General features: G+C 30.1%; 3 protein-coding genes across 5 annotated transcripts; 1 reads left to right on the forward strand and 2 right to left on the reverse strand.

Annotated features, from left to right (window-relative positions):
• The first annotated feature begins 3,038 nt into the window (after positions 1–3,038).
• LOC135929425 (uncharacterized) lies at positions 3,039–16,321 on the forward strand. Of its 3 annotated transcripts, none has more exons than XM_065465998.1 (2): positions 3,039–4,520; positions 16,256–16,321. In XM_065465998.1, the coding sequence occupies exons 1-2, from the start codon at positions 3,153–3,155 to the stop codon at positions 16,259–16,261; spliced, it is 1,374 nt and encodes a 457-aa protein (XP_065322070.1). In that variant the 5' UTR covers positions 3,039–3,152; the 3' UTR covers positions 16,262–16,321. The 3 variants fall into 3 exon arrangements, with proteins under 3 accessions (XP_065322070.1, XP_065322068.1, XP_065322069.1); XM_065465996.1 differs by lacking the exon at positions 16,256–16,321 and adding an exon at positions 5,524–6,920 and having other exon boundaries at positions 3,039–4,541; XM_065465997.1 differs by lacking the exon at positions 16,256–16,321 and adding an exon at positions 5,524–6,920.
• On the reverse strand, positions 15,054–15,864 carry LOC135929713 (N-fatty-acyl-amino acid synthase/hydrolase PM20D1.2-like). Its single transcript, XM_065466416.1, has 3 exons — positions 15,769–15,864; positions 15,430–15,589; positions 15,054–15,289 (listed from the first exon to the last, which is right to left on the reverse strand). The coding sequence occupies exons 1-3, from the start codon at positions 15,862–15,864 to the stop codon at positions 15,054–15,056; spliced, it is 492 nt and encodes a 163-aa protein (XP_065322488.1).
• On the reverse strand, positions 16,275–19,587 carry LOC135930340 (probable carboxypeptidase S-like 2). Its single transcript, XM_065467123.1, has 7 exons — positions 19,482–19,587; positions 19,289–19,411; positions 18,471–18,694; positions 17,992–18,283; positions 16,560–16,626; positions 16,317–16,468; positions 16,275–16,282 (listed from the first exon to the last, which is right to left on the reverse strand). The coding sequence occupies exons 1-7, from the start codon at positions 19,585–19,587 to the stop codon at positions 16,275–16,277; spliced, it is 972 nt and encodes a 323-aa protein (XP_065323195.1).
• Between the last annotated feature and the right edge of the window lie 1,732 nt (positions 19,588–21,319).

The following is a 21,319-nucleotide window of genomic DNA, read 5'->3' on the forward strand; positions in this document are numbered from 1 at the left end:
TATTCACGTGTCTCTTTCAACGTTTCTAATTGTTGAATTCGTTGCTTCGCGTTTGTTACCTTATTTTTATCTTCTAATTTTTTTATTCCTCGCGAGTTTTTCAAGTGTATTTTATAATACAGGTAGCCTATCTCTTTCCATGTTTAATTCTTTATACAACATATGATCTTTTCCACTATTTCCCTTCACTATAATTTTAGGGTTATTTATAATATTATATGTTACAGATTTGGTATTACCACTTAACTATCGCATTTATATCATACTATTTAAATTTTTAGGCCAATATTTATCTCAACATTGTAAAATTTAAATTGGACAGAGTCTTATTTTATCTTCAATATTTATACTTTTAACCTCTTCCGTAACTTTATTTTTAATAATTCGGGTTGTTACCATTTTGATCCAGATAAATACCAATTAGTTTTTTTTAACTACCATTTTCTTAATTAGAAACTAGCGTTTATAAAAAACAGTACTAAAATGTGATCTGTTAATCTAAATTATTGCTATGAATTCTTCATAGTTTGGACACCATGCTACCATGACTAACCAAGCTTTTTAAAGTAATTCTACAAATGGAATAAATATGCGAATCGATGCATTTTTTTCATTAATTTATTTAGTGACGCGTCGAATTTATAAGAGGTTTATATAAACTTTAGTTTTTAAGCACCATTTGGTGTTAACCTATCGAAGGAATCGTTGCAATAAATATGCAAGGCCCTTTTTTGTTCCGAGAGTCTTTCTAGCATGTAAAAATTTGAATCCTAACTTGAGTCAATATCTTGAACAAGTTTGTGGATGGGTAAATTAAATTTTGAATATTTTGAGTCTATTGATAGCAATAGGTGAAAGATTAAACGATCAATAATTTTTATTGCACTAGATAACATATCAATAATTGCCCTCTGTGTAAAAACTCCTTCTTTTACCACTAATTGTGGGGAGTGGGCATAACATAAAACATTTGAATGATTTCCTAAATAAGCTTTGCAAACATATATAAGATTTAATTATTTAGATTACAACCAGATTTTAAATTTGTTTCATTTTCACGTATACGACATGTATTTTACTTTTACTAATATTCGAACTGGTCATCATGTTTCCACAATAATTTACCCAGCATGTTAATCTTTAAAATTTACAACATGAAGTAATCGCAATTGGTTCAAAATTGTCATTTATCAGATGACATGATATGCGAATCTGTACAGAAAATATGGATCACACATCACTTGTAAAACTTAAGGAAAGTTTTCCTCCATTTGACAATTAATTTTATTCCATATAATCATAATATATTTCATTAGTCAATTTTTCAGAAAAATATTTTATAAACGGGATTATAATCTCCACATAAATGGTTTATTAGTCTAATAAATCTAATATCCTCTACAATAATATCTGAAATATTATTTAGATATGTAGCAATATGATTATGGATCTAAAGCGGCAAAGGGGAAACATGGCAAATGCAAATCATATTGGCTCAATAAAACGATCTTAAGCTTAATATGAAACAAAATATCTTAGCATTATTCTTAATATGAAACAGTTTATAAAGTTAAATAATAAAAACTTTATTAAATAACTGTTTACACTAAAATCCTAACATTTACAACCAACCCTTCAATCACCTATAGGCGTCAAGTTCATAATCGTTAACACTTTCATTTATATATCTCTATCTACCAAGCAAATCTAATATAGCTAAACGTCTACAATTGGTGGGACTAAAAAACAATAAAAATATAGGGCTGTAAGCCCCATCTAATAGCGCCTCTCCCTTGTAACAAAATCCTAGAATGGTTTTAACCCAAAGGCTCAATCTCTGAACCCTCACGCATTGTTATAAATATTAGTTTTATTAAGTGGACAGGCAAATATCCTCCCTCCCTATTATTAAAACTATTTAAACAGGCATGGGCTTTTTTATTTCCCATGGAAGTTTAAATAAGGGGTGTTGCCTCTTGCGATATCAGGTAACTGCAGCCTACCCAAGAATTGTTGATGAGCTTCTCTCTTAATCCCTCACCCCCTCTCACTTAGACCCATTATGGGATTGAAATAGTTCAAATGTAACTCTATTTGGGAAAGGGCAAATTGCTTATGCCTAAAAAAAGATGTTACACACTAACCGAAAAAAAAGTCCCATTCCCATGTTTATCCATTTATTCGAAAAACTGCGAAAAGCAACATGAACATTTTTAGAAGTAACATTTTTTTTATTGATGAAAAGCCAACAATTTTTTATTGTTATAATGATTTTGTTGTCAATATCTTTATCGAATCTTACTACAAACACTTACTTCAAATCTAAATTTGAAAAATTATTCGTCATTCAATTTAAATGCAATTTAAATTACATGTTACTATTTAATAATTATCTTTATTTTTCTGATAATAATTTTAAAAAATTATCTAAACCTTTATTTACCAAACTTGAAAATTTGAACTCAATAAATCCTATTGTTTATGATGCAGTTATAATTAATGACATTAAAGATATATTGCTTGTTATTGATGGAACTATTGCTCAATTTAATGTAGATACATTGAATTTAAGTTATTCATCGGGTGTGCCTATAAATTCTGTAACTAACTTGATTAGTTCAATGGTATGTGAAAAATATTTATCACCTTTAATTGCTCAAGAAACTAGTTATTATATTATAGCTTATACAAAACTAAAATATGTTGATCATTTTTACATGTCTATGAATTATGGAAAATCATTTATCAAATTATTTTTTAGAAAGTTTAATGCACTTATTCATGATGGCATTATTTTAAATTCTAGAATTAAAGTTTTGTTAATACTTCAATTGAATTCTACAAATTCTTTAAAATTTTATTATCCACTTTCTACAAATTTATCATTTGATTTTAGCACTAAAATTTTATCTAACTATACCTTGGAAATAATTCCATTTAAACTATCATATGGGACATTTTTAATTACTGATAAGAAGGATATATATTATTCATCTACTCAAGGAATGACATTAGAAAAAATTAATTTGAGTGATTTAAATTTAAATAAAATCATATTTTTGCAAAATGAATTCATTCTACATGTTGTAACTGGAAACTATAATGCATTTTGTTTATTAACTAATTTTTTAAATTTGTTTTGTAGTAGAGAAATGTCTACTATGATATTGTATAAATTGGATAAAAGTGAACTTTTTAAAAATATCACCATTTTTTCTTTCATCGAAGGCCGATTATTGGCACTTTTTCAATTAAATAATAATAGTCTTGTTTTAAAGGAACTTGTCGAATTTGACAAATTATTTTTTTTGGATTGGCAGTGTCAAATATTTCAATTTAACCACTCTCTAGAAACATATAATGGCCTTACAAAAATATTGTTTTTAGACAGAAATGAAGAATTTAGTTTAACATTAGATTTTATACCAATTGAAAAAGATTTGACAATGATAGCTGATGCCTCTGACGTAGAATTGTTTCAATATTACTTTGACGAGGAAACTAAAACCATAACAAATAATGGACTAATTAAACATTCATTTGTCATAAAATTGTTTTGCAAAAAGGATTACTTTTTACACCCTCAAATTTATCACAGTTTATATACCAAATCTAATCTTACATCTTTACTAAATCAAAAAGATACTGAAATGCCCATATCTGTAAATATGAGGTTTTATCCGTTATCTCAAACTCTCCAATCTTGTAACATCAGAACTTACAAGATTTTAAATATATGGGTTGGTTGCCCTCCTTTAAGTAGAATTTTCATATATTCTGATTATAAAATATCTTTTGATAATATAGTATTGGAAAGCAATCACTTCAATTTTAATGCCACTGAAATCTTACATGTCCAAGACACTATGTATTTTAATTCTAAAAGATTAATAGATCCTGAAAATTCTTTTACAGTAGCTTTTGCTGAAAATTTTACACCAATTATGGCAATATATTCCCCTCTGCAGTATCCACAACAAACTCCTAAAAATGTTTCCGACGCTAAATATATTATTGTTCCATTGGATGTACAAAAAGAAAATTACCTGACTAACTTTGCAAGTGACATAATTTACAATAAAGAAAGTATCACTAAAACAATTAATTGTAAGAAAATAGAGTATAAAAACTTGCTTAATTATGATGAAATAAAAGATACGGATACTTATATTCATTGTTCACATAGTCATTCCCAGGGAAGCATAGATGAGCCTTTGTACTTGAATTCAAATTATACTGTAACTAATTTGAATGGTTATTTAGTCCAGTTTCCAATTTTGAGGTGGACTGATATTAGCCATATAAATCAAAAGTTTACATTTTACGTACAGATAATGGATGAAACTGTCACCTTTTGCGATGATTTGTTTGGGTTTATCGGCATTTTTATTAGCGAATCAAGTGTTGGCGACATCAACAGCACAAAAGATCTGCCAATCAACACAAAATCATTAAATACGAATGTGTTCAGAGCGTGGTTACAAGATAATATGATGACTTTATCTCGCCGGGATCAAAAAGTTGTCAATTTTGTATTGCATGTATGTAAACATTATTTATTCTTAATTATAACAATATCAAACCTATTATTAATGTATGTTTTCTGTAAAATATTGAAGTGAACTAATAAAAGCTCAATATTTTTTATCATATCAAATGTATTAAACATTCATATCGTGACAAGATTATATGGTTATCGAGGGTGAAATTTTCTAAATAATATGTCAAGTGATACCAAATATAAACAATCTTTAAATAAGAAAATTTTGATCATTATACATTTATTTGCTATTAAATTAAAATGTAACCGTACATTTTATAGCCAAAGTGGGGTAAAATATTTTTGCTTAACAAAATTATCATCTGTTATATCCAACGATTTACAATTACGCCACTTTTCTTTGACAATATTGATATCCAATTTTTTAATAAAATCTAATTTTTTAAAAAAAAGCTTAAGTTTGTTTTTTTTAAAAAAAAAAAATTAAAAGTCTATCGTAAATAAATTTATATATATAATCTAATATAGGATAAAATTACAAAAGTTGTAAGGTCAAGAATTTAACCCTTATATTTTTAATTGTGCATCTTTTATTTGGACAGCAAAAAATGAGGTCCAATATGTGGCTACAAGTTAAAAGTGTTATGGATTGTTCAATTTTTTAAGGCATTTTTTAATTATTTTTTTTTTAAAGGCATGGCCTAAATCTTTATTTAAAAAAATTATAATTCAAATTTTATTATGATAATTAAAGTAAAAAAATCGCTAATAGTTTTGTCCTATAACGGATGAATTATGATTATCATTATATTTATAAAATTTCTTTTAGTATTTTTTTTCTTTAGCCTGGTCCAAATATTTTAAAAAAATTTTTAGGCCTCTCATGCTGACATGTGGGCTCTAAAAAGGAAGGGTGAGGGGTCATATGATTATGATTTTTTACATTTTTGCTATAATTTTTAATCGCAGGGATAAAATAATAACGCGCCTTAATATTTTAATCATTTATCTACAAATCAAAGGAACTTCTAGATTCTTCCGATTATCGTTTGGAAGGGATACATTAGATCACTCTCTTTGGGATCGGTTCAGCACAGATCTGACAAACATCGATAATACCGTCATACGTTTATTAGCCACTGTCGATATCACCCTTGGTAAAGCTTTAGAAATGGTTACGGATATGGAAAAATATCGAGAATAAGAATTAGCTAAACTGCATTCGAGATTGAAGAATAAAGGAAATATGTCCAATTAGTGGGAGTTATGATAAAAATGACAATAATAATAAGCCCATATTCAAAAGACCTTACACACGTACCATTTTAGGGTCTCATTTTTGTAATCGCTGCCATTCTAAATCAGCTATATGTTACGGCTGCAGTAAAGTGGAACACTTGCTCTAAAATATGTAGAAATAAAATTTTATTAATATCTTCAATTCATAATAGTTCGAAGATTATTAAGACAAGTAAGGCCGTTCCTCGTGTATTTCAGCAATTCAATTGCAATTAACAATGGATAGATACAATATAAGGTTCAAATTCATCCAAAGATTTTATAAAAAAATAATATGATAATTCAATCACAATCTTTCGAATTTTTAATTTATATCCAACCTCAAGTTTTTCGTATATCACGAGCCGGCAAGAATATTTTGGGACTAGATATTATATGAAATCCAGAATTACTGAGACAATACATTGGCGAGAACGATGAAATACGTGAGTGCAATTGGTTCAAAGAGTTTCCAAAAATTATTTGAAGATAAGTTTGATACCCTAAAGAATTTCAAAGATTTTCTACAATCGAGAAATAACGTACCTAAGAATAATTTTCCCTGGTCCTGACAAATTCCATATGCTTATAAAAGACAAATATAAAAACGCAATACTAATGCAACGAGAACGACGCTGGAACCAATCAATAATTTGTGGAGATTTCAGATGCATGAATATTTTATGACGGATAAGTACCCATTACTTTACAATCCAAAACATTTTTAGTCAGATTGGACACGTAATATGATATTTTTCTCTAAAGGAAACGAAGGATGCGTATTTACAACTCAAATTAGATTACGAGTCAAAAATAAATTAGCCATGATTAATACACCTATTGGTCTTTATCAATCGCCCTATCACTGGGAGGGGGAGTGTAACTTGGGAATCACTAATGGCGCGGAAACACAAATGTTGGTGAACAACCAATAGCGATTGATCACAAATCATGAGATATAAGAGTTTAAAAAAAATTTAATATAGGTATGCGGCTGAGTAAATTTTAAAAATATATATTATTAATATATGTACCGCCAATATTATAATTGCGTATTTTCGTTAGCTAATTTTTATGTTTAGTTCTTATTTTTCCTGATTTCAAAATAATATATATAAATTGTTAATAAAGATAAATGTTGTTGGGGAAACCAATTTGTTAAGCTTAAATTGTAGGATTTCATCCTTTTTTTTGTTGTTTATTATTTATCATCAGAATATTGTCATAGCTATAATATATGTTATCTTAAATGTAATAAAAGTATAAATAATACATATTTAAAAAATTATTGAACGCGTAAAGATAAATAAACATATTTTTTTAGAATAATATATAGATGAGTAACATTATTTTGTATGATTGGTATAGGTTTTGCTCTGTTTCAGGATCTATGAAACGCTTATTATGTTGATTTATTCGCCACCTATTTCTTTGTTTCAATAATTTGTACAATTAATTAGAGGAGAAAACAAGGACCTGGTATCTAAAATAAAAAATTTTAAAATATAAATGTACTGAACCTCCAGAGGAGCCAACATCAGACGTGTCTCTCTAGCAATTAGCGAGGTATCATCAGATAATGGTTAAGGATCTAAGACAGATGCCATGTAAAATGTAAGAAAGTATTGGAATAAATAAATATTTATGACGATCAACAACAACCATCTCTGCAATCTCGGGGACATCATTAGCTCTATTGTCCTTGAATAAATGTATCAATGGTTTGTGGTTTGTATACACTACGAAAAGGCGTTCAATTAAATACTCCCGACATTTAGTCAATCCAAAAATAACCGCCAAAGTCTCCTGTTCGATCACCGAATACCTCGTTTCAGAATCCCGGAATACTCCCGGGGAACAACACCGGTATCTCTATTTCATCCATCTTATGCAACAATGCCCCTCCTACTCCTTTATACGATGCGTCTACCGCCAAGATCACTTCCAACTCATTGTTTAGACATACCAGAATTGGTTCTTTCCTCTTTAGACACTCAAATGCAGCATCTTAATTACCCCCCCCCCCCTTCACTCAAAGCTTACCGCCGTTTTTAATAACTTGTACAATGGCGCTGCCACTAGGCAAAATTCTCAACAAACCGATGATAATAACTTACCATCCCTACAAAGGACGGTACCTCCGCCTTACATCGCGGCTTCACCATATTTTTGTCCAACGGCCACACCCCCACTCCATTTATTCGATGCCCCTAAATACACAACTTCCATTACTCCCAGTATACTTTTCTCTCTACTCGCTCGCAATCCCTTCTCTCGGATTCTCTGAAATACCTCTTCCAGCCTTCGATTGTGCTGCTCCGGCGGGCCCCGTTATCAACACATCATCCGCATAATAAAATACTCCTTCCAAACCCTGAAAAACTACAGCCATCGTAATATTGGCGCAGAAACGCTCAACCCAAACGGCAACCTCCTAAAGGCAAAAAATCCTTTTGGAGGGGTTATCGTCAACAATTTCTCTTATCCGCAATTGCAAATATGCATTCGAAAAATCCACTTTCGAAAAATATCTGCCTCCCTTCAAATTAGCCAATATTTTCTTAATCCTATGTAACGCATTTCAACCACCTATGGATTCAACGTTACCGGAAATCCTCACACAAACGCAGCCTCTCATTGGTTTTTTCACTATTACCAAAGGCGTCGCCCAGTCGCCCTCCTTCACCCAGCGATCTAACTCCTGCCTCCAATCAAAAGGCACTTGACACACAGCACAATATTTCGAGGGGCATATATTTTTCGAAAGTGGATTTTTCTAATGCATATTTACAATTGCGGGTAAGAAAGGAGATGCAGAGGTTGTCCACCATAACTATACCAAAGGGGTGGTTCTCTTTTATGAGGTTGCCATTTGGGTTAAAAGTTTCTGCACCTATATTTCAGGGGACGATGGCGGATGTGTTTCAGGTATTAGAAAAAGTATTTTACTATATGGATGATGTGTTGGTAACGGGAGTCATGCCGGAACAGCATAATAGAAGATTGGATGTGGTATTTCAGAGAATCTGGGAAAAAGGATTGGCGCGAGAAACTGGGAGTAATGGAGGTTGTGTATTTAGGACATGGGACTAACGGAGAGGAAGTGCGGTCACTAGATAAGAATATGGTTGCAATTGAAAATATGCTGAAGTCGCGATGAGTCGGTACAGTCTTTTGTAGGGATGGTAAATTTTTACCATGGGTTTGTTGAGAATTTTGCTGAAGTGGCAGCACCGTTGTACAAGTTGTTGAAAACGGGGGTAAGATTTGAGTGGGGGGATGATCAAGAATCATGGCTATATCAAGGATGTTAAAAGGAGGTCCGGTCACATGAGAGGAAATTCGGAGAGAATTAGAGATATAAGGAGTTGAGCCGAGTATAGAAATGTGTAATGGGTTGCAAACAGTAGAAAGAAGGTGATGGAGAATAAAAAATGTCGGTAAGGAATTGACAGTGATGGGCGATGTGTGGTACAAGGTTTCCAAAGCTTTAAAAAAAAGATGAGAGAATGAAAAAAAATAAAAGAAAGAAAGAATTAAACAAAATAAACATAATTTTAATTTATTTTTAAAAAAAAATTGGGAAAAATTTAATTTTATATCGTTATAAATGATTAATTATTTAATTTAAATAAAATTATTTACAATTTATTTTATTGTTCTAATTTGTAAAAAAATATAAGAAATAAAAGGGTTATATTTAATAGAAAAGTTAGTATCAACCAATTTCTTGAAATTAATATGATAGCGAGAATTCTACATTTTTTGAGCTCGGTGCATGTTCCGAACCTGAAAGGGTGAAAGCCAAAAATATTAATTTATGTATTAGTTTTCTTTTCTGTTGCCCAAAATCTTTGAAGATCAAATATTATGCTTTATATATATAAATCATGATATTTATTGAATATAAATTATGATTTTTATTGAATAAAAATCACAAATAATTTATTTATAAAAGATTTTGATCTAGAAAAAAATATATAAATTTCGAAATTAGGTAAAATTTGATCGAAATAAAAAAAAAAAAACTTTTGAGGATTCTAAGAAAAACTCTTTCGTCAAAATAAAATCTTTTTTTTGAAAAGTTTATCAAAATTTTCGGCCAAAAGAGGTAGATTAGAAGAAAGAGGGAGGGGGGTTGTATTAACCAATGACATATAATAATACCTAGACTGACGATTCATTCATTAAAAGTGTACATCAATACAAATCAGCTAGAGACGCCATCTTGGTTACTGTAATAAATATTAAAATTTTAAACGAGAGCCTAATTTTATATTATATCTGATGCAAACTTTATTAAAGAATTGCCCGATCATCGAGATAATAAGAAAGTAAGTTATCAATTTAATATTAGTTTTTAACATGAAAATAATTATTATAAAGGTTACCAAAATGGCGGGTCCGGCTGATTTGCTTTTAACGACGCTTAAAAATGCATTTTAATGAATGAATCGTCAGTCTAGGTATTATTATATGTCATTGGTATTAACGGAGTGAATTTGACTCAAAATAAGATTTTTGTAAAACCTAAAAGTTCTGAATATTTTTAGTTCCAGTTCTAGTTTCCGTTTCCTAACATTTAAAAAAAAAAGTGGGTTAATGATTTCGGGTACATTCTTAAATTTGTTTAAGGATTTTTCCGGGAATTTCAGGTCCCTGGTTCTTAGAATTATAAGAAGAGGTATAATCGTTCGTAATGAACATATTATATCATTCCTTTTTTTTTTGTGGCAAAAAGGAGGTTGAAAGGGAAAAAGGGGGATGTTAAATATTTGTGAGTAATATTATTTTAAATTGGTTTTATTATTATTTTTTAATTAATAATAATCATTTTTTTATTATTTTATTTTAATCATATTTATTTACAGATTCTATGAACATTATATCTCAATATTGAAGTAATTATAACTTACACTAAAGAAATTAAGCGTAAAATCAGCCATCACCCACCTTTAAAGTAATTAAATTATACTGTAGTTCTCGGGTATAGGCTTTTTCTTTGTCCCACTCCTTTTAAATTATAGCCTATAGAGGTTTAAGCAACATTTTCGAAATGTTGTGCCTATATAATTTATTTTTTTTAATATATGGTATTTTTTTTTGTTAGTCCCGGTTAGCGTCAACGTGTTGAATTTTTATACTATAAATTATTTTTTGAGGTTCCATTTTTTTATATATATACATAAGATTCAGATTTTGCAGGAAATGTTTATCCAGCATGTTTAGAATTCCTATTTTTATAAATTTTAGATAATTTTGCCGTAGAAAATAATCTATGAAAAAAAAACTAATTTAAATTATATTTAAGTTTCAAAATTTCATGGCGAAATTGTCCAATTCCAAACATGATGGAATACGTTGCCGGAAAAATCATATCGATGCAAGTATATTATATAAATATACTTGGGTGAAAATCACTAATTTTTTTTTAAAAAAAAGAAGCTTTTATTGAAATTAGTTATATCTTCTTTTTTCTTCTGGGAAGTCCAAATGGCCCCGACTCATTTGGAGTATCTAGTTAATTGGGACCGATTTAAGACAACAATTCCTTTAAATGAACACTGAGATTTCATGACAGGTTAGAAAATTTGGTTAAAATAAACCAATTTGATTTTGAAGAGGTAAAAGGTTGATTGTACGAGTTTCGGCGAGGCCGTAAATCAACAGTAAAAACAAATGCATCGAAAAAAAAAGAAATGGAAGAATGAAATAGCTTTAAAACGTATTAATCTTATCATCTTAGATCGGTTATTTGCTGGAGACAGAACTGGCGCAGAAAATATCATCTTTTAGATTTCCAAAATCAGATGATTCGATCTTTGCTACGCAATCGCTCGGGGATAAATAAGGTACACAGACTTTTCGCATTCTTCAATCCTAAGCGGAATCTTTTCAAAAAAAAAATAAATAGGACCGATGTAAATTAGAGGGCAAAGCAGTTAGGAATTAGGGGAGAACGGAGCTAAGCTGGTTAAAATCATAATCTTAGAATATGATAGTATTAATATTTTAAAAAATATTTCAATGGATACCCAGCCTTTATACCCTATATATAATTAATTACAATATAACGTTGTTAAATGTCTTTATTTTTAAAAATTTATTTTAATAAAGTTTTAATTTTGTAACTTGAAAAGCTCATATTAAGAGCAAGTTGGATATCAATGTGAAGTTCGTGTTCTAAACGGTTATAAACAAAAATGGCTAAAAATTGGGAAGATTTAATATATATTTTCTAAAAATCTTTCGATCATTATTGATACGTAAGGTGATGTGTGGATGCATCTTCACTGTATTACTTGTTAGGACTTTCAAGTTGATAATTTCTACCGTAGGGCTCTCTAGGATCTCCGAAGCAAGGGTGAGGAGATCGCACTTATAATAGGACAAGAGTAGTGGAATTATATTTTTTTTAGTTAACGGGTCTATAAAATTACCAAAAATTATTAGATCTAGAAGTTTACTACCCCTGTTCCCAGCGCCAAAAGGCACTGGAGGGCCCCGTGATTAAGGGCCTATCTTTTAATCTTTATTGTTAATTTATGTATCTACAAATGTTACAATAACTAAAACCGATTATGTATAATAGCAGCTGATGGGGTATATACAGACTTTTGCAGAGGTGATAAAATATCTTATAAACTATGTTATAATTTTTGGTAAATAAAAAGATATTTATTAGCCTCGGAAATTTTGGGGTAAGATAGGGTGAAAACATGCTCATTTTAAGAAAATTAATTTGAAAAATAAATAATTAACATTGCGTATGCCTATTTATAAGCTAATGACTTTATTTCTGATCACCCGTCCACCATATGCAATTTCTGAGCTCTATATTTATAATTACTGATTCTACATATTAAATTCATTAATATTGTATATACGTGTACAATGATAATATTTGAACAAATATTTATTTCTAGAATGACAAAGGTTAATGTATTATTGTGGGGGTGGGAGAGCGCTCTTCGGGGCCCGTTCTTTGTTCATCGATAGACCTTCCACGGTCGATGTCTTCTATCGAATCATCTATCGAAAGGTTGAGCATCTCATCGAAGATGTCTAAGTTGAAGTCCCTTCCAAGGTTTGCTAGCGCATCCTCGCATAGGGCATCTACCTCGTCGGTTACCTGGACTAGCGTCGACGCTTTTATCCAAGGGAGTGCAGCCTCTATTGGTGGTAATACTTCGGTGTCGAGGTCATATAGAGTATTTTGGGCTTGCTCGTCAGCAATCCATTGTCTACTAGGTTAGTCAGCCAAATTGTCCTCCTTGGATGGTATCCAGGTAGGATTTCTGGCCAAGTGTGCAAAATCCTGAAAGCCGATGGAGAACATTATCTTGGCGATAAGATGTTCTCATGCCGGAGACCTGAAATCACTTTTCTTGACGATAGTGTAAGTGACTTGACTATCCTTTGCCAAGGACGGTATGGCTTTGTATTTGATCATACTGTATTTACACCCCACCCAGGTGGCTAATAGTTCCTGATGATTGATGTGGGGTATTGACAAGGCCTCGTCGAATGTAAAAGAATATTTTCCAACTAGGGCCTCTGCAATGCCTATATGGGTTGAAGAAGCGTCAACGTGGATAACTGCGTTAACCTGGAAAACGAACGGAAAATGTTTCATCAAGGCTACTATCGCTACCACTGCCTTTGGATATGCCTTAACGTAATCGATGGGAGGAGCTTCGTTCGCGTTAGGCATCGTTGCATAGTATGATAAGAATATTCTCCAAAGTCCGATAATCGAGTAGATGTAGTGGACTCCTAATACCTCGAGGGATTTATTTCTTTAGGTGGACATTGACTTCGAGGTATGTTTATATAGTATTAGTTGGCAGAATCGTAACCTTGCTTTGTTTTCTTTGTCTAGGTCTTAGATTTAAAATAGGTATCAGTCCCTAAATAGGTGATCCCTCCCGTGTGAACTGTGACAGACTTAGTTTTGTTGACCGTCAACCGCGGACTCCATATTCAGGAAAGATATCGTGTCTTGGAAAACGACGTGATCACTGGAATGGAATATAATGATGTCGTCAAGGTATACTGTATAATAATTGGCAGTTTTAATAGACTCTGCACATAGATCCAGAGCAATATTCTGCAGGGAGAACCGCGAAAACCCCGCCTCCATAGGGAGGATTTTATAACAATATTTCGCGGCCGCCATATAGAAAACCTCCTCCTGTTTTGTGCTAGAGGTATAGAATAGAACGCTGACTTCAGGTCGATCTTTGTGGCCTTGTTGGCTCCTGCTAGCAACGGGGCAATCATAGGTATGGTCTTTAAACGGAAAGGATATTTGATAAAGTTCCTTGATACGTTAGAAAAGTCAGATATGACTCTGGGTGAGCCATCTTGTATAGGAATTAGAAATAGGGGAGAGCAAAAGGCCGTGTCTCTTTGTTCACCGCTTTGACTAATTGAGTAATGATGGGAGTATAATTTAAGATGCAAGTCGAATAAAAAGATTTCTGAAGAACCCCCCCCCCCCCCATGGTCATTAATGGCTTAGTTATCAAATTTTTGGGCAAAATCCCCTGAGGGCGATTTTCTTAGTGAATGGGGACTAAGCGGGTTGGACCTTTAAAATTGACGCGGAAGGTCCCAATCGAGCTTGCGGATCCGCTTCATAGCTATTCATGGCATCGACTCCCATCAGCCTGAATAGTTTACCACATAATAAAATATAGATTCTCAATCAATACCCCCGCTTACCAAGCTCATATATTTTCAATTAGTAAGCTCGCCTACCAGACAAATCCCTACAAATGTTAGATAATTTAACCATACTAATTATACTTCTTTCCGGATATTGAAACATTTTCAAAAAAAGATTTTTATTTTAAGAAAAATATTTTTCTCAGAATGCTCAAAGAGAAGCCTCCTGATTTAACTTAAAAAATTTTGTGATTAGTAAAATATTTGATCTTCAAAGATTATTGGAAACAGAAAGAAAAAAAAAAGGTACTAATACGTATATATATTATTTTGGCTTTTCACCCTTTCGCTATCATATAATATTTGAGAATTTGGTTGATACTCCTTCTATTAAAATATATCCTCATTTTATTTCTTATATTTTTACAAATTAGACCAATAAAATAAATAATAAATATTTATATTTAAATAAAAAAAAAATTAATCACACACATAAAGATATAAATTATCCCCCATTTTTCATTTTTTTTTTATTCTTCAATTTCTTTTATTTTAAAATAAAATTAAAATTATGTTTATTTTGTTAATTCTTTCTTTCTTTCATTTATTTTATTTTCTCTCTTCTTTTTGAATCTTTTGGAACTTTTACGAATCCCGATACCTGTTCGATCAAGTCATAATAAAATTTTATGCAGTTATGAAAATCGGCCACGGAAATTCTCTCGTTGACACCGTGTACTCTCGGCAAATCATCTACAGTCATTGTTAGAGGAGAGAATCTGTATATGTTATCTACGATTCCGGAAAAATGTTTGGAGTCTGTGCTGGCCATTAAAATGGCTAATTATAAAATAATAATAAGAAGAAGAATAATATATATTAAATATTAATTTATCAGATTGCGTCTACGTTAGTATTAAAGTTATTGGATCAGTAGCATATTGAGTTGAATTTTACAAAAATAATATTATCATGATAACCTGGTACAACTATAGTTTCATTGAATATTCCCAAGATAGTCGCTTCGATTATTTTGAAAGCTTTGGTGTCGTAATCGGAAATAGGACTACGTATAGGAATTTCATCTGAAACTATTTTAACCCTTGAATCTCCTATGGTTTGATCATCAAATTCTAAAATCTTCAATTTAAAACCAAATTTAGAAATCATAATTTTATATCATAAATAATTAATTTTAGACTCGCACTAGCTTATAAATTCAAATAAATTTCGTTTCGAATAACATCGAGAATTAAGACGTTGAATTTCATTATTCCCTTAGTTTAAGGATAATATCATATAAATTAGGGATTAATTACCTCTTTTGGATCTTGCAGAGGGTGAATTCTGTGATTAATATTGGCTTCTGCGTAAATGGGTATCACGTTACTTTTTATTCCGCCATTGAAACTCATGACAGCAGCGGAAGTCCTAGTAATTGCATTTACTAAGTCATTGTCCAATGTTATACTTCATTTTATAGTTAGAAAGATAAAAAAGTGCCTTTTTTTTTTACCATTTTCACTGAAATATTAATTTAACATGTTTACAAAAAATATTTTTAATGATTTTACTTTTCTTTTATACAAATAAAATAATTTTAGTAATTTTAGATCTTTATATAATATTTTAACAACCATTATTATTTATATATCCCTAAAATTATATTTCATGTCAGACACATGTCTAAGATGAGCATACTGTCTAATTTTAATAATTTTTTTAAACTTTAATTGTAAAAAGAAAATAACCAACTTTGATAATACATTCCTAAATAAAGCCATATTTTCCATGTATATTCTATAGGGTTGAGGGTATAAATGAGCTATGCGTCTCAAAATTTCAAAGTCTGGTGTTCCAAGTTGACCAAGAAAAGACGGGAATTCTTTCGTTTGAATTTTAGTCACAGCACCCGATAATATCGATATGGCGTTTTCTTTCCCGGAAAGGCTGGAGTGGCCTCCTATTGATTCCACGCTTATATTGACATTCATTACATACTTTTCTGACACGCACACGCTAATATGACAATTACGGAAAATACATATATATATATATATGTTAAGATTAAAATTTTGAAATCGTCTTTTAACAAATAAGTTGTACTCACGGAGCTAATTTTGTATTCCGAGGAAGTACATCTTTTACAACGGTAAGTCCTTCGTCAAGTAAAAAGTCTTAAATTCATTAAACAAAATAGGTATATTGAAAAATAAAAATATTATTTTATTAACTAAGCATATAAATGCTTTTGATTGATTTAGGTTCGAATGATTAAGATCATTTATCTTCGTCTTATTTAGGAAGTGAGTTCAATGTTAAAACGGAATTTGATAAGAGTCGAGTATGGGATTGTGGAGTTATATTTAGGAGTAACTTATTTTTGAGGGAAAATGTCTTAAAAATATTTCTAAACATTAAATATCCTATCATAATCTCTAACATAAACCTCTGGGAAATTCTGCCGTAATTTTTAGAATAATAGAATTATTACTCTCATATTTTAAGACCTAACTACCATGTAAGCCCCCTTTACAAAAGCTTTAAAATACAAAACCAGAGATAATAAAAAAAAGAATACTCTACCAATACCAAATCCTGGTATGGTTCAAGCCTCAAAAATCTTAATTAAAAATAATGTAAATAGTCACTTCCTCATTAATATTTCTCTAGACAAACTACAATTAAAAGAATGGCTAAACCAATGACTACCCAGACTGACGATTCATTCATTCAAAATTGCATTTTTAAGCGTCGCTAAAAGCAAATTAGCTGGACCCACCATTTTGGTAAACACATATAGTAATTATTCTCGTGGTTATTAATAACTACTATCTATATTGATAACTTGTATTCCTTATACCAGGTGATTCTTTTAATAAAATTTGCGTCAGGTATAGGAATAAATTAGGCTCTCGTTTAAAATTTAAATAATGATTAGTGTAACCAAGATGGCTGTCTCCAGCTGATTTGAATTGATGTGCACTTTTAATGAATGAATCGTCAGTCTAGGTATTATATATGTCATTGGGCTAAACCAAGCCCTTTTAACTTAAATATCTTTTAAAAACATATAGATTTAATAAATACATAATTTTTATAATATAAAAAATTAATATATATTATATAATAATACACCCTCACTCTCTAAAAGAAGTACCGTCAGTCCTCTTAAATTAAACAGGCCCTGACAGTAGGGTAAATTACTGTCAATCAGTGGATCCTGGCTTATCCACAAAAGGTACCATCATCCCTCTTTAATTAAATAGGCCCAGATAGTAGAGTATTTACTGACAGACAAACAATGGATGCAAATTTAGTTTACTGGATATGCCCTCTATTAGGTGGTGGATGCCACTTAACCCTCGTGTTCCTTCAGTGAAGGATAAGACAAGACAAGAATAAAATATAAATTATTTGTAATTAAGGATTTAACTGATATTTATCGCAATTTATCTAATATTTATTTTAAAATAACTAACTGTTTTTAACGTATACTATGCCGTCTGTTTCTATCAATTAAGCAACACATAATATCTTACCTATAGGTTTTCCTCCTTTTGGTGGGAATGAATATGTGTTCCCTAGTAGTGAGACTATTTTTCTAGCTCCATTCATTCCTCCAACTTCCTCGTCATGTCCAAAGCTCAAGATTAGCTTTTTGGTGTTAGGTCTCAGCCCTTGGCGTATCATATGTTCGATAGCCTCCATAATTGACATTATGATGTGTTTCGAATCAATGGTTCCCCTCCCGTATAAATAATAATCCTTATTATCTATATCATCTACCGAAAATTTCTTGGAACTCTTGTTAGTCTTAGGGTCATAAAGTATCTGTATTTAAAAAATCAAACTTATTCCATATTTATATTTCTATCTACTATGTTTTATTTATAGTCGTATCTCACATATAGGTCCATTTATAATACAAATTATAAAATTTAGTTTCAAGTTCTCAAGTGTTTTGAAAAGAGACATTATGTCATTATAATAAAAGGATATTATTTATTTTTTTAAATACCTTGTGAAGATTTTTGGGCTTGTATATAATTTGTCCACCAAACGGATTGGCATCCCATTTATGAGGGTCAGTGGGAAGAACGACATCCAGGTGGGCTTGTAATATCCATGGTTTGTTGGTAAATTTATCATCATCCTCTATTAATGGCATTATGGTGTATACTAAGCTCAGGTTACCCACTATCTGTCTCTCTATCCAAGGTGTCGAGTGCATCAATGGATACGCTATATTGGAAAAACACAAAGATTTCGCATATTACAAAATTTTAAACGATCTCCATGACTAGTGGTGTTAAACGGCGCAATTTGAGCCGAACTTTTAAAAACGACCAACTCAATATTTTATCTAGAAAATTATTACTCAAGCCTGAAGATTTCACTCATGGATGGCACGAAGGTCTAGACATCTATTAGCCAAATCTGGAAATTTAGGCAATATTTCCTTGGCTAAAATATTGAGTTAGCCGTTTATAAAAATTGGCTCTAAAGGAGCCTTCTAGGCCGCATTCGTAGTGGATTCGATCCTTAACACGATTTAACAGCTGATCGATTTTTAAAAATCGGTTTATGAGAATCAATTTTTCTTTACTAAAAACCAATATTTCTTAGGTTGTTATCGTGTACAGAATTAAAGACAAAATTAATATTATTACAAAAAAATTGATCTCATAGACAGATTTTAAAAACCGATCAGCTGTTAAATCGTGTCGGATCGGGTCCGCTATGAATGCGGCCTTAACAACATTATCCAGGACAAAGGTTTTTAATAAACATATTTAAAGTTTACTAGATATATTTAAGAATTTTGATTTCTGCTACCTGATTCCAAATATTTTCTAAATTTGAGCAATTCAGGCACATTCGCTTCTCCCGGTTTTATCGACACCGTTTCGAAAGTGATGGCTTTGGAAAACCTCTTTATAGCTGCATCCAAATCGATATCTTTAAAATGAGTGGATTCAAATTAAATAATAAAATATTTTATATTATATATTTCGTTTAAATTGAAAACCTGATTGTTTCTCGGAAATTTCTTTATCCTCTATGCCAGAGTCATTCTGCACCTTAGAAATACTACATAACAGAAATGAAGCAATTATCAACAACAAATTTTGCATCGGATAAAATTATCTATTCTATTTATTTTGTAAAAAAAAATTAAAAATAATGATAGAAAGCTAAATCACTGGATAATAACAAAATATAATATACTAATAAATTAAATTATATATTGATTATCAATAAATATTTTTATAAATCAATTTTTATCCCACTTCCCCCTCTATAAAAATCTAGAAATAAATGAACAAATGTCAATAACCTGGATTTTAAGCGCTTTCTTAAAGTATAAGCTATAATTAATATTTTAGCCAAAAAGATGTTACCCAAAACTCTAGATTCTACATATAGATGAACAAAATGTTTGAACCTCTAATAAACATATCTTGAGACCTAAATAACATTTATTTGGCTAAAATCCAAATTTAAACTTTTTTAAAAAAGCTCCTAAATTGTGGTTTTTGACAACGCTTAAACACTTGATTTATAATTTGTTTTTAGAAATAATTTGTGTAAGTCTTTCTAAAATAAATGCTATATTTATCAGGAATTTCTAGATTTTAAATCATATTTCTAGAAAGATTTAGGGTGTAAAAAAATCTGAATTTATCAAAAAATGTTTTCTAAGAAAGATCTGAGTAAGTATGGCTCATCTTTGAGATACCTAATGATAAGGGCCCTCAAAACTTTGTTCAAAATCAAATTATGTCCTTTTGGATACCTTTGAATATAGTTCGGGAAATAGTAATTAAGAATTACGAAATATAATATATATTTTTTTAAACGTTTTGTTTAATATAATATTTAAAATATTTAGAATTTTTTTTAATATCATTTTTAATTGGTAAATTAAGATAAGAATTATTTATATTTGTTTTAAAGTATATATACTTTTGTACCTAATATAATATATAGTAATTATCACATCTATAGAAAAATTTTTGAATGTTAAAAAAAGTCTTATTTTATCAGAAAATGTTTTCCAAGGATATCAGTATAAATAGTTTAGTTTATTACCATTTTTTTCCATCTACTTATCATAAGAAATAAACATATATTTAAAAAAATGTGCATTTAAATTATAATGTATTCCTCATTTTTTATGGATATTTTTGCAAAAATCTCTTAGGAAAGGGATCGGAAAATTCTATTTTGTATTTTTATGCTCAACTATTGAAAGACAACATCAATATGGCAAAGGCAAAATAAAATGCGTTTATAATAACAAAATAAGTAAGTGAAATAAATACCACTCGAAAAATCCAGGAATAATTTTGTTAAAATAGGGAATAAATGATTAGTAAATTATATAAAATAAACTTTTTAATATTTAAAATTTTATCGTTGTTAAATTTGATGTTTAAAAAAATAACATTTGCTTTAATATTTATATTATTCTAAACTATATATCGTCTATTATATAAGTTTTACGTAGTATATAAAACAAGATGGGTTTAGTATGTGTTTTTTTTTTGAAAATTGACCTTTCAACTTATATTTGTTAACCTGTTTATATATACTTTATTTCTTTTGTAAGCTTCATTTTATCATTAGGCTATTTTAATAATAATAATTATAAAAAATTAGTATAAATTTCAGAAAATATTTTTCTTAAAATCAGTATACATTATATCTACCATGCTTTTTAAACTTTTTTAATTAGTTATTACTAACTATAAGGAGGCGTTTTTTTTTTGTAATTATCTTATAATTTACGAAATTTAAATTTGTTTATGCCTGAATAAATTTTTATTTTAACCCTTTTAAAAGATGTAAGTTCAAGTTGTTCTA

The sequence above is a fragment of the Gordionus sp. m RMFG-2023 genome, chromosome 5, assembly GCF_954871325.1.
Source record: "Gordionus sp. m RMFG-2023 chromosome 5, tfGorSpeb1-WG-v2, whole genome shotgun sequence".
NCBI lineage: Eukaryota > Metazoa > Nematomorpha > Gordioida > Chordodea > Parachordodidae > Gordionus > Gordionus sp. m RMFG-2023.